The sequence below is a fragment of the Fundulus heteroclitus genome, chromosome 20, assembly GCF_011125445.2.
Source record: "Fundulus heteroclitus isolate FHET01 chromosome 20, MU-UCD_Fhet_4.1, whole genome shotgun sequence".
NCBI classification, from domain to species: Eukaryota; Metazoa; Chordata; class Actinopteri; order Cyprinodontiformes; family Fundulidae; genus Fundulus; species Fundulus heteroclitus.
Window position 1 is genome coordinate 44,732,175 of NC_046380.1, and position 27,514 is coordinate 44,759,688.

General features: G+C 41.4%; 2 protein-coding genes across 5 annotated transcripts in view; one reads left to right on the plus strand and one right to left on the minus strand.

The window, feature by feature from the left end:
• On the minus strand, positions 1–1,518 carry LOC118556646 (paraneoplastic antigen Ma6E-like). The gene is made up of 2 exons (XM_036124667.1): positions 1,385–1,518; positions 1–743 (listed from the first exon to the last, which is right to left on the minus strand). The coding sequence occupies exons 1-2, from the start codon at positions 1,516–1,518 to the stop codon at positions 74–76; spliced, it is 804 nt and encodes a 267-aa protein (XP_035980560.1). The 3' UTR covers positions 1–73.
• A 12,372-nt stretch (positions 1,519–13,890) lies between these two features.
• Positions 13,891–27,514, plus strand: part of plxnb1b (plexin b1b) — a 207,681-nt gene continuing 194,057 nt past the window's right edge. For 3 of the 4 annotated variants that reach the window (XM_021321950.2, XM_021321952.2, XM_021321951.2), the window contains exon 1: positions 13,891–14,255. The gene's annotated coding sequence lies outside the window, so the exon portion shown is untranslated. The remainder of the gene's footprint in view (positions 14,256–27,514) is intronic. The other variant, XM_021321953.2, reaches the window with a different exon arrangement.

Consider the following 27,514-nt stretch of genomic DNA (forward strand, 5'->3'; position numbering starts at 1 on the left):
GCGGTCCAGGGGGACCCGCCTCCGGTCAAGCCTCCAGAGTCCTCCGAGGCGGTCCAGGGGGACCCGCCTCCGGTCAAGCCTCCAGAGTCCAGAGAGGCAGTCCAGGGGAACCCGCCTCCAGTGCCAGCTCTCCAGTCCAGAGAGGTGGTCCAGGGGAACTCGCCTCCAGCCAAGGCTCCAAGGTCCTGTGAGGCGGTCCAAGAGGTCCACTGCCAGCTACCTGAGATCCTCCTGCCTCTCTGCCAGCTGACCCAGCCACGACGAGGTCGCCCACCGCGACGCCCGCCTCTGTTCCAGCCTCGCCGGGGCCGCCTTCCGCGACGACCACCACCAAAGACCCTGCCGTTTCGCCGCCCGATGACTGCGCCTCGCCGGGGTCGCCCACCGCGACGCCCGCCGCCTGAGTCTCTACTGCTCTGCCGCCGGCTGACCCTGCCTCGCCGCCTGCCGCGCCCAGGCCGTCCTCCACGGAGCCTGCCGAGGACTCTCCTGCTCCGCCGCCTGCCGCGCCCAGGCCGTCCTCCACGGAGCCTGCCGAGAACTCTGCTGCTTTGCCGCCTGCCGCGCCCAGGCCGTCCTCCACGGAGCCTGCCGAGGACTCTCCTGCTCCGCCGCCTGCCGCGCCCAGGTCGTCCTCCACGGAGCCTGCCAAGGACTCTGCTGCTCCGTCGCCTGCCGCGCCCAGGACGTCCTCCGTTGCTCCCAAGCCGCCGTTCAAGAGGCGTTGCTCCCAAGCCGCCGTTCAAGAGGCGTTGCTCCCAAGCCGCCGTTCAAGAGGCGTTGCTCCCAAGCCGCCGTTCAAGAGGCGTTGCTCCCAAGCCGCCGCTCTCAAGTTCCCCGAGTTCCACCGCGCTTCAAGAAGTTTTTGAGTTTGAGTTTCAGCGCGCTTCAAGAAGTTTTTGAGTTTGAGTTTCAGCGCGCTTCAAGAAGTTTTTGAGTTTGAGTTTCAGCGCGCTTCAAGAAGTTTTTGAGTTTGAGTTTCAGCGCGCTTCAAGAAGAGTGAGCGATTCAGCGCGCTTCAAGATGTTTCTGTTCTCCCGGCACCTTTTGTTGGAGTCTGACCCCCCGTCCTGTCCTCCCTCCGCCCACCCGGGATGGGTGTTCCTGTTTTTGAACTGGTGTTTTGTTTAGGCCGCCTGGGATTCGGCCTTGGGGGGGGGGGGGGGGTGATGTCAGGATGCAGTTCTCCTGCTGCACCATGGACAGTTCCGGAGCCTTCCACTACCTTCTCTCCCCTGCTTCACTCCATGCTGGATCAGTTTCACCTGCTGCAATAATCAAGTCTGGACTCATTCCACCTGTTCAACCTCCTACATAAACTCCTCTCATTTCTGCTCTCACTGCTGGTTCGTCAACGTCCTTCCCACGTCTGCTCATGCCTCACGTCTCCCAGCATCCTTCGTCCCACATCGTGTGCTCCCATCTCCAGCCAGCCTCGTCTCTGCCTTCCTGCCTGCGTTCCCTCAGTCCCCCGGCTTCGGCTCCACTACGTTCTCCTGCTCCAGCCACGGTCAACATCGCTCCGCTACCATCTGGTACAGTCTACTGGTTACCTTTCCACCACTCATCTCCTTCAATAAAACTCTTAAAACGAAGCTCTGTGTGTGGCTGAATTCAGGCTCAGTAATCAGTACCTGACAATATATATATATATATATATATATATATATATATATATATATATATATATATATATATATATATATATATATATATATATATATATATATATATATATATATATATATATATATAATAAACATTTATGTAGAAGAAATAAACATATCTTCTACAACATTAAGCAGTCCAGAACTTTAAGTTGGGAACAGACTGATATGGGTTTTTGTGCCCTTTGGTGAGTGGAGGGTTCAATAGTAAAAACAAAACATTGTTTTCAATTAAATTAACATCAAAGTCTGGCTTTTTCTTTACACATTTAAATTTATGCAAGTGAAATTTGGCTAAGATAACTAAGAGATTGAAGAGAAAAGTATTGGGAAACAGTATGGACACAACCAGAATAACAGATTCTGGAAGAAGATCATAAAAAGTGCAGTTCACAATAATATCAGGTTTGAACTTTTTTAGCTAGTCTTTGGCAGGAATGTGAATGAGTTTGAAGGAAACTTCCTTCACCTTGTTAGTGAGGAGAGAGTGATTAGGTAAGAGCCAAGTATGTTTCCAGGAACCATCAGTCACAAAACGGTTCCAATATGGTACAACAGCAGAAACAGATGCCAACTCTCTCTCTGAAAGAGGGATCTGGTTGACTTACTGTTCTTACGAAGAGACGAGGTGAGACATATTTTGCCAATAGAGTCCATGGGAGTCAGAGAAGGTTATGAAGAAGAATTGAGTTTTGGCCTCTGTCTGAATACCATGCAAATCCCAGTTGAAATAGCACCAAAAACCTTTGTGTATTCTCCAGAAGAAATAGGAAGGTTCAATTTAGAGAGAAACCCCTCATAATTCAATAAAGTGCCATTGTCATTGAACAGTTGATCGACCAGAATAATATTATGACTGAACCACAAATCCAAAAACAATGATCTTTTCTTGTATAGGATGTCCTTATTGTTCCAAATGAAATACTGGTGAGGCAAAAAGTTGTGCTTGTAGGTAAGTGACCATGATAAAAAGCCTGGTGGTGAATATTAGAGCGTTTGATAGGAAGTTTATGTACATCAAAATTACAAACCACGAAAAAGGTTAAACTTCCAAGTTTCGAAAAAATGTGATAAGGTAGTGGCGGATTTTTTTTGCACAAAAGATATGATTTCAATCTGGCATTTTGTGCCTTCTGTGAATGTCCGGGGAATCCCTCATCCATCTGTTCTTCTCCTGTCCCTTTTCAAATAAACTCTGGAGAAACATAAAATCTTGATAACCAAATAACTGACGTGGTTAACTTTTTTTGCTTGTTAAATATTATATACACTGCTGCAAGGGAAAAAGTTGTACCCCTTGTTTTGACTTTTTTCTCAACCATTTAATACTTTATTACTCCTCTTTGAAATGTTTGAAATCTGTATATGGAAAAAGAATAACCACCAGTATATCTACTCTTATTTTTATTTTAATATTTGTATTTACATGCTTGTCCTTCAGTCTTAGACCCATGTGTCTGTTTCTGTTTTGTTTTCTCATATGTTGCACTATTCCTTGTACCTCTACAAGAGATTGTATACTGTTATTTGAATAAATAATAATAATAATCTTCTGTAGTGTTTTATGGCGACTGACAAACAACTTTTAGGTGCATTACCGCCACCTACCCTCCTAATAAAACTCAATATTGTTTTAACTATATTTCTAACAGAACATCCCTGTAACAGTCCTCACAGTGAATTGTATTTTAATATATTTAATAGACCCCTTTAGTGTCTCCCTCTGCTGATGATATCATAAAAACATGCTCCATTGTTTCTTCATCCCCACAGTATTCACATTCTTCATTCTGATCTTTACCTATTGTTCTCAGGGTACTATTGACTAGCCTCGTGAGACCATCCTGATCTCGCAAGCTTTCAAGGTTTCACTCGCAGATCAGTCTGGCTACTCTCCGTTAAAGAAAATTTGGAGCCGTTCACCAAACGAACGTCCAATCAGCGTTGGCTTTGAGGCGGGTTGAGGTGTGACGCAACGAGAAGCGCGACAGTTCAGTCTAAAGAACATGGCGGCTTCAGCCGATGAAACTAGCGTTAGCGCGGCTATCGAGCAAGTTTTATCGGCATTACAGAGTATTTCTTTGCTGAGCTAACGAGCCTTTACCTGCAGCAGCAAGAGCAGCTTGGCTTGTGGTTGTGTTTTCGTCGTCGCTCTGTTACGAGCGACGACGAATCTGATTGGTTTATTTGGCCCGTCTATCACCAACATAGGCCAATCAGCTAACCAGTATTTTCGCCCCTTCCCAAAATTACTTCAACGGAAGGTTTCCAGATGGATATGCGGAGCAAATCTATCTGGCGGAGTCAGGTTAACTATTGACTCCTGTATGTCCAAATGTCACTCTTGAAATAATGTCCTCCTCTTTTCAGCTGAGACCATCCCTTATCACATTCTCTCCTACACTTCTCTGAATTATATAATAAAAACGGACCTTTGTACCCTCATCTTTCTGCCAAACCTTTTTCAAACTATTCTTAACAATACTTTTATTTCAGCTTTACTATACTTAATGGGGAAATCTATAATCCCTTTTCCTGCTCCCACCTTTGCATACTTTTCTGCAAGTCATTACCTTCGACCCCTATGTGCTGGTACCCATAAAATCACCACTTGTTTTCCTGCTCTTCTTATTCTCTTCATTGAAGATCAAGATCAAGAATGTTTTATTTGTCACCATGTTTTACCATGGCAAAATTTCTGTTTGGCCACTCCAGTTCACATTACACACAAAAACTGACAAACAAACAGGCAACTACTATCTCTAATATAATATCCTGTCTTGACTGGGAATAGACATTCTTACCCATGCCTTCACCTTATTAATAGCCTGTTGCAACTTCTTTACTATATATTTAACATTCCAACCTCTTTCACATTACTCCATCATCTGCAAACAATGATACACCTATCGAGAATATCAGAATATCTCATTTATCAGGATGGAGAAACGAACTGGGCATTGCCCTGAGGCATGCCATTCTCAATATCATATTTCAAGCTATACTCTTCACCAACTCAAATCAAAATACATCTATCTGACAAAAAGCTTTTAACCCAACCCAATATCTTCCCTTGTATACACATCTGATGGAAGTCTTATAATCAGTCCCTCCCTCCACATAATGCCATAAGCTTTCTCCAACTGCAGCCACACACTCTTTAACTTGAGATTTTCGAACTTAATTTTCCAATATCAAAGAGGGATCTAATATACTTCAACTTCTCCTAAATCCATATTGATGACTTTTAAGTAACTCTTTACTCTCCAGATAATACCTTAGACTATTATTCACAATTTTTACCATAAATTTTCCAACACGGGATGTTAAAGCTAAGTCTATAACTTTCTGCTATACAGGGATTTTTTCCCCCGGTTTACAAATCGGTATAACAATTGCTTTCTTCCATTGAACAGGTAACCTGCTGTCAGCCCATACTATATTATACAACTTTAAAAGGACCCCGTTACTTCACACACTCAAGTTTTTCAACATGCTCTCAGTTATTTCATTTCTGCATTTGAATGTATTTTCACATCTGCTTAGTGCTCTATTAAGATCCAACATAGTAAATTTCACATTAATCAGATTTTTACTTACTTCATCAAAACTACTTAAATTATTTCCAATTGTCTTATTTCTGACTCTCCTTTCTTCTATGTTAAAATTTTCCGTGCTATTAATTTGAACAAAACACTGCCAATAATTCTGCTTAACTTTTATTATCTAAAAAATACCCTCGCTCCACATGTCATTACTGGATATCCAAACCTTTTGACTCCTGACATTCACCTAATCTGTGATTAGGAGAATGGATTGGATCTACAGGATCTACAGGCAAGTAAGGAATCACAGTAACTTCTCCAACATTTTCTCTTGGCTTCTTTAATCACTTTCCTCACTATAGCCAGTTTCCGCTTGTATTCACAGAAATTTAAAAGCAATGATTTCTTTTAAATATTTTAAAAGCTTAGAAGCCATGTACAATGCAGATGACTCTCCCTGTGGCTCTACGCTTCCCCAGGAGTGAATTCTGCTTGTCGGGACTTTGATGCAATCAACTGGTTTCCTTATATAGGACATTTTTGACCAATCTGTATAATCTGACCCAATCTGTATAATATGATTGAACTTGACTTTGTAAAGTGCCTTGAGATGACATGTTTCATGATTTGGCGCTATATAAATAAAATTGAATTGAATTGAATTGAATTTATTTTTATCCTTAATAGTTTGAAGTTAAATCTATAGCTGACTCTCTTCCATTCTGTAAGTGCTGTAAATTCATCCAAACACACTAAATTCTTTAAATCCATTCCTTCTTCCATTATTAACCAATTTTCTTCCTCATGGTCAGCCCACAATACACTGTGCTTTAAAGTCGGCACAACATATAATCTTACCCTAAATGGACAGCAAGTTCCTACAAATTCTCCATTGACAACCTTTCACATGGGTAATAAAAATTTACAATAATTTTACCCTCCCTTGCCCAAGCTTCTATTATAATAAATTCCAGTTGTCTTCCTTTCCCCAGCACTCCCGATTCTAATAAATATTGCACACCCTCCACCATTACACTCTTGCCTTTCCTTTCATATATACTCATACCCTCTAATAATAAAATCTAGAGATTGCTTAAGCCATGTGTCTTGAACACATGTAATATCTGACCTATGCTTACTATTCTGCAATTCTTTCAACTCCTGTCCGTTTGCTAATGGACTGTTAGCATTCCATTGGATGACAATCAGGATACCCTGTCAGTTTCTCCTTCTTGCCTCTTATCTTCCAGTTTCTTATTAACATGTTCCCAAGTAATCCCTTCCACACCCAAAAATCATTCTGCTCCCTTCACAATAATTTGTATTTTATAAGTTCTATGCTTTGCTTGATCTGTACAATTTATGACAAACTAAAAACACTATCAGATAATCCAGTTTGAATTTAGTACTCTCTTCAACTGTTGTGCAATTATACACTGTTTAAAGTTATTTAATGTTTATTAAATAACTCTCTGTTAAGTACTGTCTGGTACTGTCTGTCAGCTCTTGAGCTTATATCAAGACAATGGTTGAAAGAGATGAATTCGAGCACTAGCTATCTTTTAACAGCAAACTCTGCACACACATAGAATAAAGGAGTGACAACTTCTTTTCAAGTTCAAGAATTTAATAACAAAAATAAAATGAACATCCAGAGAACATCACTATATAATGCTGTTTATCTGAATTAACATTATATTTCAATTAACAAATCCTCTCTACTAGGCAAGTGAAACTTAACTAAACTACTAAGCAAAACGAAGGTAAAAAAGAAACTAAGCTAAGGAACTATTTACATCCAAAAGTAAACAAAAGACAAAACTAAAGTGATTGATCATAATCAGAATACTTCAGTGAATCCTGTTCACTGAAGATCTCATTCAAAAAGCATGGAATTGAGTTAAATTAGCTTAACTAATTTAGAAAAACATTTGTCATGTATTTCAATCCATTCACAATGCGAATCCTGAGTTAAACAAAACATTATTTGATGAAATAATATTTTGTTTAAGTTAAAGAACCAAAGTTCAACTTAAAGAATGTGAATTAAGGTTAAATTAGCTTGACTAATTCAGAACAACATTTGACATAATGAGTGGGCCGGATAACGTAAACATTAATGTCCCATCAATGTATCAAACCCTTGTGAATATAGCATTTGTTATAACCAGACCTCTCAACTTTTATCAAAAGTTAAGAGTGAGATTATGCTAATTTGTGGGCGGGGCTTGTTTGGGGCGGGGCTTGTTTTGGGGGCGGGGCTAACCGGACCCTGGAAGAGCCGGTGGAGTCATCTCCATCTCATTTTTATCCCACCAGACAATGAAGTAGACATGTATTACTTTTGTTAAAAAGAGAAAGAGACATATTAATACTTTATTGTTCAGTTAATGGATTAAGACATAAAAAAATACACAATTGTTCAAATATTACTGAATAAAATTAAGTAGTTTTAAGTTATTGACCAAATTATTACACTGTTACACGTTCATCTATGGGTTGTTTATCATTGTAAATCTATAACCTGATTGGTGGATCAGGCTGAGTTTCATCAAGCCTTCATGGTCAACATTTTCCCCTCAGCAGCAACACTGAAGCTCACAGAGGTTCCCGCTGCGTCTTTACGCACGATCCAGCTGCTGATGTCTCCCTCTTTTCAGCTCAATGCACTTCTACTGTTACAGTTTATAACATTTCCATCACCTTTCACAGCGACAGGTTTCTCAGCCAGTCGCCGCGCTGATCAGACGAATCTCTATTGCTCTCGTCAGTGCGCTCTGGGCGGTGAGGTGGGCGGATTTTACCCCCGTTGGTGCGCTGCGTGTGAGGGATAAACAGTGGGGAAAATGCATAACTAAATACTGTAAAGGGGTCCTATAAAGGGAACAAGGGTACTGACAGGTCTGAGATGAAGCCCCTGATGTTACAAGTTCTTTAAAATGACCCTTAAAAGTGCGCACCTGAATTAAAGCGCGAGGCAGCACGCCCACCGAAGCGCCACTGATTCTATGTTGTTAAAAAAAATATCATGAAATACAGCTAGTAACGCTCCAATTGACTTTAACTGGCACACATTGCTACCAATGTGAGGGAATTAAACGTAGTGATTCACGTTTTGAATGGTGAACGGTGATAGAAGCACCTGCTCTGAGGGAAAGGAGGGGGGAGAGGAGCAAGCGCTAAGGCACAGAAATACGGTGCATGTAGTTAAAAAATGCAGAATTAATAAAAACGAAACGTATAAACAGACCAAGTGGCGTTTTAAACTGCATCTGGTTAGCAGAACTGTTTTATGATCCAGTGTGCAGCCATGGCTGGTTCTGAATGAACCGGTCATCTGGCAGCAGCTCCGCCCCCTCCCCTCCTCCTGTGTACGCGGTACAGGACCTTACCGGCTCACTTTCACCACTGTTAAGACTAAAATTATTCATAACTCTGATCGCTCTTCCTGCTGCTCTGTTAAAAAGAACTGCAGCAGGAATTACTGATGGCCACAAGTTGTGAAAGAAGCCGAAACAGCTCAGCAGAAGGCGGAGTTTTGTCGTCCGCAGCCCAGAGGGGCTTTGTGATTTTTATGCGTGAGAAATTCCATGTTTGCGTGTGAAATGTCATGTGTTGCGTGTGAGCGTGTGAAGTTAGTGAAATGCGTGTGTCACACGGTCAATGCGTGAGAGTTGAGAGCTATGGTTATAACCATAAAACACACTCGACAATGACATGGTACCGAATGCTAGCAATGAGCTATTCCGTTAGCTCTTTGTTTTAAAGCAACCATGTGTAACGCATCACACAACATTTCCCAATAAACCATTTAACCTGTCCCTTGGGATTTCTCTGTCCAACCTGTCGGTGCCTTGTGTGAGTTCAGTCCACGTTGGTCAATTTGGTCATCGACGCCTTCGATGACCAACTTGTTAAAATCTGGGATTTTAACAAGATGTTATGTAATGTGTCAGAAAAAGGCTCCTAATTAAAATATTGAACTAAATTGTTTATGATGTACTTTTTGTAAATAAAGTGCTGTTAAAAGTTTAAAAAAAGTTTTCTTCTTCTTGTATTGGTGGTTGGAAAACAACAAAATAGTATATTACCGCCACCAGCTGGTATGGGGTGTGGATAAAAATATGACTAGCGTTTATTTTATACTCAAAACATATCAAATCCAACAAAACAAAATCAACACAGCAAAAATAAGAATCAGATCCACTCAAGTAAATTGATTGTTATAAGATGATGAAAAATAATTCCATAGCACTCTTGACTTCATTCTAAAAATGTTCAATAAATCAAAATGTATTTTTTCCATTCTGTTTTGTATCATTTCCCTCCTTCTTTTCTCATACTCCTGACAATGTAGCAGGAGGTGTTCTGTTGTCTCTTATTGCCCACAATATTCACACATACCGGTGTTATGTTTACCTATTTTGAATAAAGTGCTGTTTACTCCTGTCTGCCCAAATTGAAGTTTTGATATAATTGTCCATTCTCTCCTGTTCCTTCCTGAACATCTCATTTCCTCCACTGTCCTCTGAATTTTGTAAAACCACCATCCAATTCCTCTCTTCCTCATATTGGTTTTGACACCTTTTCTTCAACCGCTGTTTAATATTACTCTTTATTTTGTTTATTTTATTTTGTGTTTTGTTCTTTTGTTCTCGCTAATAATAATTGTGTGTAACTCTGCGAGTATGCCACTGTCACACCCAAATTTCCCCATTGCGGAACAATAAAGGAATTCTTATTCTATTCCCATCTTACTGATGTTAATTGCCAAATTGATGTGCTTTTTTGTGCCCTCTACCCACTGCACTAACACGATTTCTATCATTCTCCTGTGTATACTGTTACATTATTACTAATTGTCTTCATTATTGTAATAGTAAACTCTGGCAATATATTAGCTGATCCTATGTTATTATTTTTTGATGCATCAGTGTAAATCTGTATTTAACTGTGGTAACTGTTAATATATGCCTGTATAGTATGTGAATTCAAGTTAAACCCCCTTTTCTTGTCCTTCTTTTCAAGTAGTGTAAGATCTACTGTCACAGGTTGCACCCAAGGTGGTACTGCTGGCAATGGTTTATTTGGATTAAATTTTCATCCATCCATCCATCGTCTTCTGCTTATCCGGGGTCGGGTCGCGGGGGTAGCAGCTTCAGTAGGGAGGCCCAGACGTCCCTCTACCCAGCCACTTGAGCCAGCTCTTATGGGGGAATCCCAAGGCGTTCCCAGGCCAGCTGAGAAACATAGTCACTCCAGCGTGTCCTGGGTCTTCCATTGGGTCTCCTCCCGGTGGTGTCCCACCGGGAGGAGACCCAGATTTAAAAAAAAAAATCCTTAATCCATCTATATATTCGTCCTTTGTCATCTAATTTTCTAACTTTGGTAATAAGCTATATATCCTTTCGTTTCAAAATAGTATGTTAACCTTTCATTTATCATTTTCTCCATTATTTTACATATGTTGCATGTTAAAGTGGTTGGTCTATAATTTCCCAGATTTGTACAGTCTTTTCCTGGTTTACGTAATGTTACCACCACAGCCTATTCCAGCTTTTTCACAGTTTACCCATCCTCCCACACTTTATTATATAGTTCTAGTAATACATCCAGCTTCCCCCGTCACATGATGATGTGCCCCTGGGCAAGGCACTCAACCCCAAGTTCCCTACTGATCTGCGTATCGGTGTATGAATGTGTGTGAGATTGGGTGAATGTGGTTCTAGTGTATGACTGGAAAAGCGCCATATAAATTCAGTTAATTTACCATTCCTGGTGCTGACATCTAGGTTTTCTGGAGAGCATTCTTAGTTCCGTCATTGTAAATGGTTTATTTAGTAAGTTATAAGAATTCTTATTGTGGTGAGCCGCAGGGAGTATGACACAGGACTCAATAGTAGATCCATGGTGGAGGATGGACAGGCCAGGTGGTAGAGAACTGAGGACCAATGCCAACTGGAGTGCCAAGAAGGCTCTAGGGATTCAGAACTGCCAGAGGCCTGGATGATGATCGAGAAGAATCTTGACAGGACCAGACTCCAACAAGGTATGATCTGAAGAGGAGAGTTAGATAAGGGAACACTTGGAAACAAGGTGCAGACTTGGAACAAGGATCTGGTCAGGTACTGTTCAGGTAAGTTAAGAGTCATCTTCAGCTGCCTCAAGTACTCCTCCTAATTGGCGTGGATGGAAAACACCTGTGGCTAGCGTCCGCCTGTCACACCCTGCAGGAAAAGGGTAAGAACAACACCACACCTCTATGGCACAGAACTGCATATGTGACAATATCATTGTATTGAGTGATTTGGAGAAATTATCTTTTTATTTATTTTTTTGCTTTATTTATATTGTGCTATGTCTGCATTGGATTCTGTTATATTTTATGTTGTGCAATCATTATATAATTTATATTGGGGTTCATTTGGTGTACATTTTTGCATGTATTTTAAATATAGTATTTATTGTTGAATGTTATTGCCTTTATATTCTTGGTTTGACATCTCAGTGTGAAATAAAGTGAAGTTGGATTAAAGTTGAATTGTGCCACTTGTATTAATACTGTTTTTATTTTGTTGCATTTAACATGGAGCTGTATTTATCCACATGTGCTGTCGAACAATGCTACATGATGTATAATATACTGAGGTGTCTCTAATATACTTAGTTTGGCAAAATGACACAAGGTCAGCTCTGAGTACAGGTGAGAACCCCTAATTTTTATTTTATAATCAAGTGAACTGGCAGCCACATCTGACATCTGGTAACGCACTGTGGGGAGTCTTGAAACATCAATAAGCAAAGATAAAAAACTAATGAAAAAGAAAATCAGTTTAAAAAGAGTATGACCTGCCACAACTGACAACTCTGCCCAGAAATGTCAGCTGAGACAGAAATTTGTATCTGATAACGGTTGCTTAAATGATTAAATCTCTCTGAATAACTTCAGAATGTCATGCACTGGTTGTACACATATAGTATGCCTATCTGTCTAATATTTAGATGGGAGGTACTTTTCAATACATAACTAATTCAGGATTAGATCAAATTATCTTTGGAATAGCACCTCATAATGTTGAAGTCTCAAGACACGTATGACACATTGGCCAAGAAATTGAGTTTAAAACAAGAATGGTTAATGTATCAAGAGTCTATGCCAATACTGATCTACATAATGTGTTATGCATACCCATTAGCCTAATATTATGGAAAGCCTTGTGCTGGCATGTTGATGCTAGTACACACCATTGCTCATCACTATCACAGGTTGAAGAACATCACCCCAGATTCAATAAATAATGAATACAAGCAGGGACAAATTTCTTCCATGCCCCTTGCTAGAACTTAGTTTTTTAGCGCAGATGAAGAGCCAAGGCAGTAGCTCAGATCAGATCAGCAATGTTATGTTGAAAAGTATCACTCTGCTATAGGGACTGTTATCAATGCAAATTAACCAACCGTTAAGCTTCTTTTTTTCATTCCATGTTACTCATATTTACTGTAAAAGGGTGACTATTTGGTCACAAAAGGCATGCTGCCTCTCACTGTGACCATGGGACAATATGCATAGGAAAAAGGCTCCCTAGGCTCACACCTCCCCCATGCTCCCATCCTCTGGAAGCCAGCCTTCTGACCCTCCATCCCCCATCACATCCAATCCAGCAGCCAGCCGGCCGGCCAGCTCCTCTCTTTTGAGTGTGAGTGTTTGACGATGAATGGCTTAGTGTTTTTCACAGGGATGTGAATGCAGTGATGTGAATGCTGTGCTGCCCGCCCTGACAGACAGGCTCATTCACGCTTCACTTTTACTTCACAACTAAAGTCCGTGTCACCCTGCTATGAATACTACTGTTTTTTCTTGCTTCCAAGAGTCCATTACTGGACTGCTGTCTGAATTCAGAGTAAAAGCTATAAAAAGTTTGTCTAAAACATACATTGCACTGATGCAGTGTTTATTTTTGGTTAAAGCTATTTACATCATGGTCTTTAGTGGCAACCTACTTGTAGACATGTAGGCCTAATTCGCCATCATTTTCTACATTTGGCTAAACAATACGACCAGGACGTCCGCGCCTTCACCAGCCCCGATTGCCCATATTTGATTAGTCCCCACGGCGCCTCAGAATTGATGACGTTCAAAGATCAAACCATGACCAAATAATCAGATCCATGTCTCCAGCTGCCCACAGGGGGGAAGCAATGCACCAGCCAGCTCGTCACCATCTGCTGCTGCATTTAAGATTTCGTGGAAATCGTGAACTTGTAGCTCCACGGTGAAAAGCTACAACTTTTCACCGTGGAGGTTTTCTTAAAGCTGATAGGCTTACTGTATTTGCAAAACCGTAAAGCTGGTGAATACTAAGCGAAAGCTGAAATGAAAACAGAATTTATACTCTAAAATATTAGAGCAAAGGACATTGCATTCAAAATTAAATTGGATATGTAATGTGGCACCTTGAGGGCAATCTGGAGCTAAGGGTCTTGCTCAGGGCGGCAGTCTGCAAGTTCTTACAGCCTTCTCAGAGGGCAAGCACTCTGTTCTAACCACTGGGCCAGAACTCCCCTATTTCCCCTGAGGCGAATTTCTGACCAGTCTGGTTTTAGAGAATCCCACGGGAACCTGAAAGCACCATAGTCCCTTCCCCTCTGCCCACCCCTTTTTGACGCCGGTGGAAATCTGGGCGCTCAGAGGCAACTCCAAGCATTTCAGGCACCATTCACCGGCTGCAATCTTTGGCAGAACCTTACTGAGGGAACCCGCTTAACTTGGCAGTATTTTCTCGGAAGATTGCACGCAGTAGAAAATCCGCATTTCCTTCTTCCATTAAGCGCTCCAAAGTGTAAACTAGAGAAAGTGATCTTCCCAGGTCCGGATCGAGCAGTTGAGGGATATTCTGGTCTTACTTGGCGGAATAACGTTGCTGATCTCCCTGCACACAGCCGCAGCAGACAGGCTGGATAGTTGGAAGGAACTCCTGGAACTTGGCCCCAGCTGGGAATAAAGTAGCGTTATTAGTGAGCAGAGAGTTGAACTCAGTGTGAGGTAAGTGGCTGTGTTGAACTAACCATGTTCTCCTTTCAACTGCGTTGTGTTTTTGGCATCGAGTAACAAAACAACTTTCTGTGATTTCCTACTTATTGTCTAGATTTTGTACCTTTCGACTTGCAGCGTGAATCGTGTTTTTGATATTTGTGTTCAAGATTTTATAAGCCTTGCTTCCGTTTGTATAAGAACGTCTTTCTTAAGTCCTTCTCCCAAGTGAAGCTTTGGTCGGAGGTCTGGCCACAGCGCCAGCACATAGTGCGGCGTGTTCATTGGCTGCAGTCTTAATTCTGTGCAACAGGTGTCGCTACAGAGAAAATGGTTCCGCTACACCTAATTATTTTTTGCATGCACTGCTTCTCTATAAAACAAAGTTCTCCTTTGTGTTGATATTTTTCTTAAAGGAACTATACCTGAATTTAGTTTTGTCTGGATAAGAAACTATTTACGCAGTGTATTATGAGTTAAAAGGCGTAATTTTACAATAACAATTGACTAACTGTTTGCATGATCAAGAGAGTCCAGGCTTTTTTTTTATAGTAGAAACAAGCAACGAACTCAGGGCAACCCAGGATTATTTTCATTGCCAATGGTATAGTATCATAGGTATAGTTCAAAGGTATATTTCCTTTTAAACGCTTTGTGCAAAATCGGAGTTCTGTTAACTGATCATAGCTGACACAGATTCAACTTAAGCGACAAGAAATTGCAACATAGACATATGCAGAACACATAAAACACAGCAGCACAAGTAGTGACAAGTATTACATTTGAGTTTAAGCATTAGGCATTCTATTCCAAACAAAAATTGAGTTACCGACAAACATGCGGTAGTTCCCACTAATTACTGTTGTGTTCAGCTGCTTGGATTGGTTGCATGCCTTTATGCATCTGTTGCATTTTTCTAGACTCCTTTTAGGTTTTGGGAAAGGAATAAACGGTATTCCAAAATCTAAATGTTAAGGGTAACGTGTGTCCAAACTGTACTTTCTCCACTGACAACGTTTAACGATTTTTACAGATGGTTTTAACATAATCCCTGTGATCGCAATGTGTTTGGAATTTAAAATCCTCCATCCGACAATGTGTTTGGGGGTCAGCTCCCACAGCTAAGGGGTGCTTCCTTTTGGGACAAATTGCAATCACTGATTGGTCGGTTACTGACAAGCCTCCAAGATTGATTGACAGGCGGCACCCTGCCAATTGGGCATTATCCCTCAAATCTTTATCAAAGATTAGTAGAATTTTTTTTTTTTTAAATCAACCAAATAATTTTAGCCAATGTTGTTTTCAACTTTATTTAAAAAATCAACTGATTTCATATGCTGAATTGGCCTGTGAAAGATGCTGCACAACATAAGCATGTGCTGCAGGAAGCTAGACGTGCAGCAATCTAAAAATCTTTTCTATCAAAAATGAAGCAAAATGTTGTTGGATTGTCCATGAATAATTTATAAAAAATATATATATACTTATTTGTAATTTTTATAAACATTATTATTTTGCTGCCATTAGGGATGTACCATTATTACAGCAACATGACCGATAGTCCAACACTGGACTATCGGTCATGTTGCTGAGCAAGCCAGCTATAATTGAAGTACAATTTCCCTCTGGGATTATTAAAGTATTTCTGATTCTGATTCTAAATTGTTCTATCAATGATCGATTTGTACTACTTGTTTATTGCAATTATTTACAGGTTTCCCAAACGATGATTGTATAAGTTAGCCACCCTTCCCAATATCCAACAGCTGTGCCTCTAAGAGTGGACAACTATTTACTCAGTTCCTACCATTGAAATGTATTCAGGATGTTTAGATGCAGCTCTCGGGTACAGGCTCTCAGGTCCAGCTCTCAGGTCCAGCCCTGAGAGCTGGACCTTTTCAACCAGAATTGGTCAGTGTTTCTTACGCGTGCTGTGAGAATGCGCAGCATCCACTATGACCAAGTAAAGAAGGTACTTCCTGTGGGGAGGTGTTGCTTTTGCATCAACAAACCACTCCGGTTGTTCTGGTTTTAAATCCCTTGTTGCCTAAATACCAAACGAAGGAAGAAACCCTCCAATATGAATATGTCAGAATGGCCATAGATGTAATGGCTGCCACCTGTCCTACTTGAGTGAGGTCAGATTTAGGGCATTTCCCCTGAAGCAGAATTATGAACACATTAAGCTTACATCTGCTGCTTTTGGACCTTGCTGGGTGTCTGCATGTCATAGGTGTTCAATGATTTAATAATTAATTAAAAATGTAAGGATGATTACAACCACAACCTAGAGATGCAGTTAATTAATTATTTTCAATTGAGGTGAATATCATTCTGTTAAATAATATGGTTTAAAGTTCGGTAGGTAGATATGGTGTGTATAGACTTTGCATGCTCTTTTAAATTTTTATTTTTAGGAAATAAGGCCAACTGGTGTACATTCAAAATTTTATTATTTTTTTTAATTTTATTTATGATTTTTGACAGCATATGACATTGATAAATACAATATGTATTCTTGGCTGTACATTTTATCAAAGCCCCAATAAGCTAAACAATAACTAAATAGATAGACAAAACACATTACATACAAAATAAATAAATAAATCTTTTTTTCCAATTCACAAGTATTAAACGTCGTGCAAGTAAAGAGGCAAAAGCAATAGCATTTGAATAGTGTTTAACAATAGCATTGCCTGGAGGTATCACCCCAAAGAGTGCAATCAAAGCCGAGGCAAGTTTGATTTTATATGTCTCAGAAAGTGTCTTAAATATAGCCGTCCAATAGTTGTTCAGAGTAGGGCATGTCCAAAAAGTATGAATAAGTGAGCCAATTTCTGCTTTGCAGCGATTACACATTGGATCACTATCTGGATAAAACTTCGCTAATTTTTCTTTGGAAATATGTAAACAGTGAAGAACCTTAAATTGTAGGAGCCAATGCCTGGCACAGATAAAGGACGAGTGTACCCTATGCAACATACAGTCCCAAAGATCAGTTGAGATGTTCATTGCCAAATCTTTTTCCCAGTGTGATTTTATAATAGACAGAGATGGAGATTGTAAATCCAGTAATAGACTGTAAATTTCTTTAATCACCCCCTTCTTGTGAACATTAATATCCAAAATACTATCCAAAATTGTTTTCTCTGGCAATTTAGGAAAAGTACTGTATCTAATGTGGCGTATTTGCAAATAACGGAAAAAATGTGTTCAAGGTATATTAAACTGTTCACTCAACTGTAAGAATGAGGCAAATACTCCATCAATAAACAGATCTTTAAAAGTTCGTAATCCATTATTACTCCAAATCTTAAAAGCTAAATCATCCATTGAAGGTGGGAACATGTGGTTTGAGCACAAAGGGGCATTTCTTGATACAGTACGTAAACCAAATTTTTTTCCTACTTTGTATCCAAATTTTGAGAGAGTCGTAGAGCAGAGGGTTGGATTTATAAGTATGCAATTCCAAAGGGCTGAACTTTTCAAGGCTGGTGGAGAGGACTTTCCAAAGCTAGATGCCTCCATATGAACCCAAGAAGGTGCTTCAAAAGTTAGGTCATCTAGCCAGTGGAGCATAGTGCGTATGTTCGCTTCCCAATAATAAAGTTGAAAACATGGCAAGGCCAGTCCACCTAATGGCCTGAGTCTTTGCATAAAATCTTTACGTATATGTGCAGATTTACCATTCCAAATAAACGTTGAAATAAGTTTGTCCAAAGCTGCAAAAAAATGTTTTGGTAAGTAAAGTGGAATGCATTGGAATAAGTATAAAAACTTTGGTAAAATGTTCATTTTAACAGAATTAACACAACCAATTGGTGACAATGGCAAATTATTCCATCGCACCAAGTCGGTTTTTGTTTTTTCAAGAAGTGGGGCAAAGTTTTTTTTCATAAAGTAATTTATAAGAGTGGGTTACTTTTGCTCCCAAATAGGTTACATAGTCAGTTTACTTTAAAGTAAAGTAATTTTAAAGTTAAAATTATTTAAAGAAATGTTTTTCGCTTCAGTGTTAATCTGAAGCAATTCACTTTTGTGTATATTTAACTTATAGCCTGATATACTACCGAAGTTGTCAAAAATTGTGAAGGCATAAGGTAGAGAGCTGAGTGGATCAGACACATATAGCAGGAGGTCATCGGCGTATAATGAGAGCTTATGCTCAGGGCCAGTTCTAAAGATGCCTTTAACCTTGTTTTCTGCTCTTAGTTTAATAGCTAAGGGCTCAATTGATAAAGCGAAAAGAATGGGTGATAGGGGGCATCCCTGTCTAGTACCGGGATGGAGTGGAAAGAAAGGAGAATTAAGAGAATTTGTTTTTACCCGAGCCAATGGAGTGTAAAGTAATTGAACCCATGAGATGAATTTAGGCCCAAAACCAAATTTATTGAGAATATAAAACAAGTAGTCCCATTCCACTCTGTCAAACGCCTTCTCGGCGTCAAGTGACAAAGCTATTTATGGAGTTGCTGTAGACTGTGTATGCAATATGTTTAAAAAACGATGCAAGTTGAATAAGCCGTGCCTGCCCTTAATTAATCCATTTTGATCAGGGGCTATCAGTGATGGTAAATGCTGCTCCAGTCGAATAGCAAGCAATTTAGACAATATTTTAAAATCTACATTTGACAATGATATAGGCCGATAAGAACAATTTAAAGGATCCTTGTTTGGTTTAAGAAGCAGTGATATTGTTGCCTGTTGTAATGTATGTGGAAGGCTTTCAGTATTGGGGGATTCTATAAACATCTCCCGCTCAAAGGAGCTAGGCTATCCTTAAGTTTTTAAAAATTCTATTGGGAAGCCGTCCGTCCCCGGTGATTTCCCCGACTGCATTGAGCTAATTGCAGATTTGATTTCTTCAATGGAAATGCACACATTTCCATTGAAGAATGGAAATGGAATTGAAATGGAATGGAATTGGTCTTTAGATGATGAATTTAAGGTTGGAACAGGCAAGTTATCAAAAAAATTGTCAAACAACTTCAGTAAATGTAAGGATTCTGACTGATAGAGCCTTCAATAAAATGAATGAAAGCGCTCATTTATTTTCTGAGAATTAGTTGTAATATGACCATCTTGCGTTCTGATTGCAGATATTAAGTGCGCAGCTTCTGATTTACGTAATTGATGTGCTAAAATTTTAGATGATTTTTCCCCATGCTCATACCACAATCTTCTAGAGTTGTGGATCATACGCTCAGCATGTTAAGTTGAAATCAAATTGAATTCGGTTTGCAACATCATTCTTTGTTTATGTAGGTCTGGTGAAGGATTTCTAGAATGTTGGCTGTCCAACTGTGCTATTAAGCTGATCAGTTCAGTTATGCGTGTTATTTCTCCTTCTTTTGTCATGGGAACAATAAGCTATAATATGACCTCGAAGAAAAGCTTTTAAACTCTCCCAGACAGTACTATACGTCACGTCAGGGGTGATATTTGTTTCCAGAAAAAGATCAATTTGTTTAGAGATGTATTTTACAAATGCATTGTCAGATAATAGAAGAGGGTTGAGCTTCCAGGCATATTACACTCACCGGCCACTTTATTAGGTACCCCATGCTAGTAACGGGTTGGACCCCCTTTTGCCTTCAGAACTGCCTCAATTCTTCGTGGCATAGATTCAACAAGGTGCTGGAAGCATTCCTCAGGGAGTTTGGTCCATGTTGACATGATGGCATCACACAGTTGCTGCAGATTTGTCGGCTGCACATCCATGATGCGAATCTCCCGTTCCACCACATCCCAAAGATGCTCTATTGGATTGAGATCTGGTGACTGTGGAGGCCATTTGAGTACAGCGAACTCATTGTCATGTTCAAGAAACCAGTCTGAGATGATTCCAGCTTTATGACATGGCGCATTATCCTGCTGAAAGTAGCCATCAGAAGTTGGGTACATTGTGGTCATAAAGGGATGGACATGGTCAGCAACAATACTCAGGTAGGCTGTGGCGTTGCAACGATGCTCAATTGGTACCAAGGGGCCCAAAGAGTGCCAAGAAAATATTCCCCACACCATGACACCACCACCACCAGCCTTGAACCGTTGATACAAGGCAGGATGGATCCATGCTTTCATGTTGTAGACGCCAAATTCGGACCCTACCATCCGACTGTCGCAGCAGAAATCGAGACTCATCAGACCAGGCAACGTTTTTCCAATCTTCTATTGTCCAATTTCGATGAGCTTGTGCAAATTGTAGCCTCAGTTTCCTGTTCTTAGCTGAAAGGAGTGGCACCCGATGTGGTCTTCTGCTGCTGTAGCCCATCTGCCTCAAAGTCCGACGTACTGTGCGTTCAGTGATGCTGTTCTGCCCACCTTGGTTGTAACGGGTGGTTATTTGAGTCACTGTTGCCCTTCTATCAGCTCGAACCAGTCTGGCCATTCTCCTCTGACCTCTGGCATCAACAAGGCATTTCCGCCCACAGAACTACCGCTCACTGGATGTTTTTTCTTTTTCGGACCATTCTCTGTAAACCCTAGAGATGGTTGTGCGTGAAAATCCTCAGTAGATTAGCAGTTTCTGAAATACTCAGACCAGCCCTTCTGGCACCAACAATCATGCCACGTTCAAAGTCACTCAAATCACCTTTCTTCCCCATACTGATGCTCGGTTTGAACGGCAGGAGATTCTCTTGACCATGTCTACATGCCTAAATGCACTGAGTTGCCGCCATGTGATTGGCTGCTTAGAAATTAAGTGTTAACGAGCAGTTGGACAGGTGTACCTAATAAAGTGGCCGGTGAGTGTACATGGGGTTCATCCGGAAACTGAAGTTTTAAAATGAGTGGGCTATGATCAGACACAGCTATGTTGCTATAGTTACATGCCTTAATCTTACGAAGAATTTTTTTATCAACAAAAAAGTAATCAATACGCGAATAGGTTTGATGCACCGCTGAAAAAAAGGAATATTGTTTAGTTGTGGGGTTAAGAAAACGCCAGATATCCACAGCTCCATATGACTGAAAAAACGACTTTAAAACCTGTGTGGATTTTGAAGTTGTAAAGTGCTTTGTTGAGGAGCGATCTAACACAGTATCCATAACTGTATTCATATCTCCTCCAAATATCAAATGATGACTGCCCACCTGCTCCACTGGCTAGAAGTCCCAGAGAATTTCAGTTTTCTTGCAAGCCCCCCTCTTCAGGTTTGTGTATTCACTCTACCTTGCTAACTGTCCCTATTGTAATGCAAATAACCTGTGACGGGTCCTAGTTCCTGAGCTGAGAATAGGTCATAGCCATGCTTTTCCAACAAGGCAAGGCAGAGCCTATTTATATTGTCCATTCACCAACAGACTCATTTATATTGTAAAGCTCACTATGTGAAAGAAAGAACAACTTAGTGAATAATTGTATTTTGTCTTGTCTCGCCTCTTCATGTCATTCAACATTTCAGCTTAGAAAATAACAAACAGTATGACTTCAGTATTGGAGTAACATTGATTTCACCCAATGAAAAGCACTACATATGAAGCTACAATTGTCCCATTTAGCAGTTTCCACAAACCCAAGGTGAGTCCTTCCTGCATTTACGACAGGTATACTTTGTGCAGTGCACACAACGCTCACTGCTGTGGTTCCTGTTGCAGAGATTGCGTTCCTGGCACTGTGTTGTTTTACCATGAAAACGTCTCTTCATCTCACGATGCTGTCTCATCTTTTCTTCTTGTATTGCCTTTAACCTCTAACAAAGTTCATCAAATTGTCCGTAGTTACAGTCCTGCCCTGGTCCATAAATGGCTCCATCAGTTTCACAACAACATTCTCAGACAGCCTTTCTCCTGTGGGGCGGTAGGGATCTTTTCCCAAATAGGGGATAGCATTACACATGTATTTTGTGTCCAGATCCATTGCAATCCAAAACTTAATTCCAAATTTATCAGGCTTGGATGCAATGTATTGCAGAAAGGGACAACGAACCTTTGATGGAAATAACTGCTCATCAACAGGAATATGTTGCCCTGGACTGTAGGACACACACAATTCTGTACAAACTGTTTTCAGATGTTTGAAATTGCAGCAAATTTGTCCAAACGAGTGTCTTTGTTGTCGAAGCGCAGATATTTGATTATCAGGGCTGGATTTACCATTAGGCGAAACTAGGCAGTTGCCTAGGGCCCCCCGAGTTCCTGGGGGCTGATTATTCAGCCAGGCTTTGAGAATGATGTTGTTCCAATTAGGCTGAGAGAGTCCAGCATCATCCACTCTGCTGGTAAGCAGTCAGCACAGTTTACTTACTGAAGATGACCCAGGTCTGGCCAATCAGCTGTCTGATCGTGCACGCTGCTCAATAGTACTGAGAGGACCACTCCAGGTGAAGAACAGGATCTTGCCAAGAAATGGAGACGGGCGCAGATTTACTTCCAGCTATTATTTCATTCAAATAAAAAATGGACAACAGATAAGTAGATCATGGCTTGTCTACTAGAAAAAGGGACAAAAGAAAACATAGAGGAAAAAAAACAAGAAAAGGGATAAGAGAGGGACAAAAGGAGAAAAAATAATCTGTCTATTCTATTAAAATTTCTGTATCTGTATAATGGGTCTGTTATGTGTTGTCTTCACAATTCAGAGGGCCCCATGCCTTTCTTTGCCTAGGGCCCCAAATTTCCTAAAATCTGCCCCTGTTCATCATATCTTGAAACCGTTTTCGAGGCATTGTGGCTTTGATGTGTGCATTCCCAAAGTCTTTGGACCACACATCCCGCATGACGCCAACACTCCCCTGTGCTGCCTTCATAAACAGAACTGCAATGAAAGCCACCAGGTCATACACACTTATTTTCCAGCCATGTTCTGTTATGCGACCCTGCTGGACTGTGCAGTCTCTGATGGTCATCAGCACACCAATATCCACCAAACAGAGGAAGCTTTGGATGCGACTTGTAGTTTTTTCGGCTTGCAAACTCAGTTGGCCCTCCAGTGTGTGTGTATGTATGTATGTATATATATGTATATATATATATATATATATATATATATATATATATATATATATATATATATATAATATATATATATATATTATATATATATATATATATGTGTGTGTGCGCGCTGAGCAGAGCGGAGCAGCTCCGCTGCAGCGTGGCGGAGGAGAGCGCTCCAGATCATCCACTTTTAGCAGTAGTTTATCATGCTTGTTGCTCAACTCCGTAAACCGGGCCTCCATAGCCAGTAAGCGCGCATCCTGGTTGCTCAGTTCATCGTCAAGTTCACGTATCTTCTCCTGGCATTCACCAAGTGTCGTTGCTATGGAGTCAGATCGCTTGATTTCTTCCCGCAGACTGTCAGCTTCTTCTTTAATACCTTCCTTCACAATGTCACGGAAGGCTTGCAGTGTTCTCGCGTCAATAGCTACCCTGCTAGCAGATGTAGCTCGGTCAGCCTCCAACTCCGGAATAGTTTGTTGCACTGATTTTGCAGTGGATTTTGGAGGCAATTTGGCAAGAACTGATGACGCTTATCCTGTGGTCCTCGAATGTAGCCTTCTTGGACATGTTCAAAGCTGCAGCAACTTATGAGGACAAGATTGACATTGATGAGTACGCCATGACTGTGTCGGCCTACATCAACAAATGCATTGAGGACGTTGGCACCACAAAGACCATCATCACCCGAGCAAACCGACGACCCTGGATTACTGAGGAGGTCCGTCAAGCGCTAAAAGCACGGAACTCAGTCTTCAAGTCTGGTGACAAGGAGGCACTGAGGACAGCGAGAGCCAACCTGAACCGTGCCATCAGGTTAGCGAAGCGGAACCACAGTCAGAAAATCCAGGAGCTTTTCCATGACGCCAGCAACACCAGGAGCATGTGGAAAGGCATACGGGCAATAACAGAATACAACACGCCCTCCCCCCCAGTGGGTGAAGTTGATGCTGACTTCCTAAATGGACTAACTTCTTTGGGAGGTTTGAGGCTCTAAACAGCACTCCAGCAGTGAAAGCTGTCCCCCATCAGGAAGAGAAGGTGCTCTACCTTGACACAGCCGTCGTGCGAAAGATTTTGAGGAGAGTCAACCCGTGGAAGGCCCCAGGTCCTGACAACATACCTGGGCGGGTGCTGAAGGAGTGTGCAGGTCAGCTGGCTGGTGTCCTCACAGACATTTTTAACACCTCGCTGGACCAAGCCACAGTGCTTTAAGTCTGCCTCCATCATTCCGGTTCCGAAGAAACCTCAAGTCACCTGTTTCAACGACTACCGGCCCGTCGCACTGACTCCCATCATGATGAAGTGCTTTGAAAGGCTGGTGAAAGAACACATCGTATCTAGTCTCCTCCTAACATTCGACCCGTTCCAGTTTGCCTACCGACGGAACTGCTCCACTGAGGACGCCAACTCCTCCACTCTTTACCTGAGCCTGACCCACCTGGAGGAGAAGAACACGCATGTGTGGATGCTGTTCCTGGACTTCAGTTCAGCGTTTAACACCATCATCCCACAGCACCTGGTGGGAAAACTGGAACATCTGGGCTTCAGCACACCTCTTCGAAACTGGCTGCTAGACTTTCTCACCAACAGGCCTCAGTCGGTCCGGGTCGGACAGAACACCTCTGATGTCATCACCCTCAGCACGGGCTCCCCTCAGGGCTGCGTCCTGAGCCCCCTGCTGTTCACCCTGATGACACACGACTGCGTCCCCAGGTTCACCACCAATCACATCGTGAAGTTTGCAAACGACACAATGGTGGTGGGCCTGATCAGAGACGACAACGACCAGGACTACAGAGAGGAGGTTGAGCAGGTGGTGGGCTGGTGCAGAGACAACAGCCTGATCCTGAATGTGGAGAAGATGAAGGAGATCATCGTCGACTTCAGGAAGAACCGGCCTCACCACGCTCCACTGCTCATCAACAGCTCAGCTGTGGAGGTGGTCAGCAGCACCAAATTCCTGGGGGTGCACATCACGGACAACCTCAGCTGGTCTGCAAACATCACGTCACTGGTGAAGAGGGCACAGAAGCGCTTGTACTTCCTGCGGAGGTAGAGGAGAGCCCACCTGCCCCGCCCTTCCTCACGACCTTCTACAGAAGCACCATAGAGAGCATTCTGACCAGTTGTCTCTCTGTGTGGTGTGGAGACTGCAGTGCCTCCGACTGGAAGAACGTGAGGAGAGTGGTGAAACAGCAGAAGGGATCATCGGGGCTCTTCTTCCCTCCATAAAATACATTTCATCTCAGCGCTGCGTGTCCCGAGCCCGTAACATCATCAGGGACCCCCTTACACCACCACCATGGACTGTTCTCCCTGCTGCCTTCTGGGAAGAGGTTCTGCAGCATTTGCTGCAGGTCCACCAGGTTCTGCAAAAGCTTTTTCCCTGCTACCATCAGACTGCTGAACTGCTGTTGAACTGCTGAACTATAACTCATAAATTCTGCACAACATATTTGCCAACATATTGGCAGCATATTTGCACATTTTGCATCATTGCATCTCCATCTAGCATTAAAAATGCTGCCGAACTCTTAGTTTCTAAATGCATTCTTGCACAAATGCCCTTTGCACAATCATTTGTACATACAAATGGTTTTTAAAAAATACCTGTACACTGTGACTTTCTCCTGCATTGTTTACATTTCAATTGTTTACTTTTAAATCACTGCTGCACCTTATACTGAAATTTAATTTTACTGCAAATATACAAGCTGTATGCAGCGAAATTTCGTTCTGTATGCAAATGACAAAGTTGTCTAGGTCTGAATGTGTGGTGGAAGTTGTAGGTCCTCTACACAGCCTTCTGGGGTTGAAACACTGAATGAAAGCCCCTAGTGTCGCAGAATTACAGAATCTGATTGTATGAGTCATTTACCTGCAGTCCAGATCTCTCATTGAAAATGTAGAAATCATCATGAGACACACCACATTACTGACCAAATCACCCCACCCAAACTGCTTTTAGTAACATCTCAAGGCCCTAAAAGGTTAAGATGGAAAAAAGACTGATGGAACCAGTGCTAAAAACTTCCTTACTTTACACTGAGTTCTTAGTATTGGATTCCAAATAACACTGCACGCTACCCTGAATAAACCGTTTCCACATTTAAACATGGTGGTGGTGGCAGCATCATGTTGAGGGGATGATTTACTTCATCAGAAACAGGGAAGTGGCTCAGAGTTGAAGGGAAGATGGATGGAGTTAAAACTCCCTTTGGAGGCTGTTAAGACTTGGGACTAGGGTTGGGAATTGAAAAGATTTTCATGATTCCGATTCCCTTATCGATTCTGTGAAATGATTCGATTCCTTTTCGATTCTCTTTTCGATTCCAATTTGGGGAAAAAAGGAGAACAAACAGTTTGATGATGAGCATCAACTTTGTTTACTTAACTATCACGTGACCTTACAAACTAACAAGGTCAAGATGTCCACAGCAAATGTGCAACTGGAGTAACATTTATATTTGTTTAAATAAAAAAAGGAATATAAGAACAAACTTAAATACAGTAGATGAGTTGCTTAGAATACAAGAAAATGTAAGTTTGTTGTGACAGTTGCTTATTAATCTCTCTTTAGATAACCTCAGTCATCTAAATCTAACAGAGAAGGCATCCGTTTAATGAAAAAGCATTACTGTACAATTTTGGGAAATAAACTCGTCTCCCCCTGATTTAAATAAACGAGCATCACCTTTCTCTCGCTCCCTGAACTGCGGAGCAACTTTGTAGCATGTTTCGTTACATACATTGCAATAGCTAGAATCATGTAAGAATTCCAGCTACCAGTAGTTCTAATTAAACATGCTACCAATGAAGGGCTGGATTAACGTTAAAGGCACACTCCCTTAATAACCCCAAAGAGAGGTAGGAAATTGGTTTATTTCCAGAAATGGCATATGATGTACTGGGAACCAGCCAGTGATGTAAAACTAGCTACTTACCACCAGAGTTGCCTTCCATGCTGGTCGTAACTTTAGCTTCTGTCCGGTAAGAATCAAAAACACGGCATTCATTAAATTGTATGCCATGTTGTGTGCGCAGGTGTTTCTGCCTGTTGGATGTATTTCCTCCCGCGGATGTAATTGCCACTTTGCAATGATTGCAAAGCGCCTCGTTGCCATCTTTCTCTTCCTTAAAATGAAGCTAAACTTTCCTGTTTACCCGATGGGGCGGCATTTTTTTTGTTTTGCTTAAAGCCTGGTTACGTCGTGCGCAAGTTACGCACACGTGCTTACTGAACGGCATGTGCGTAACTTGCGTATAAAACGTGACGTAACTTGCGTAAAAAAACATGCTAACGTTGTGCTGTTAAGAGCCACAGC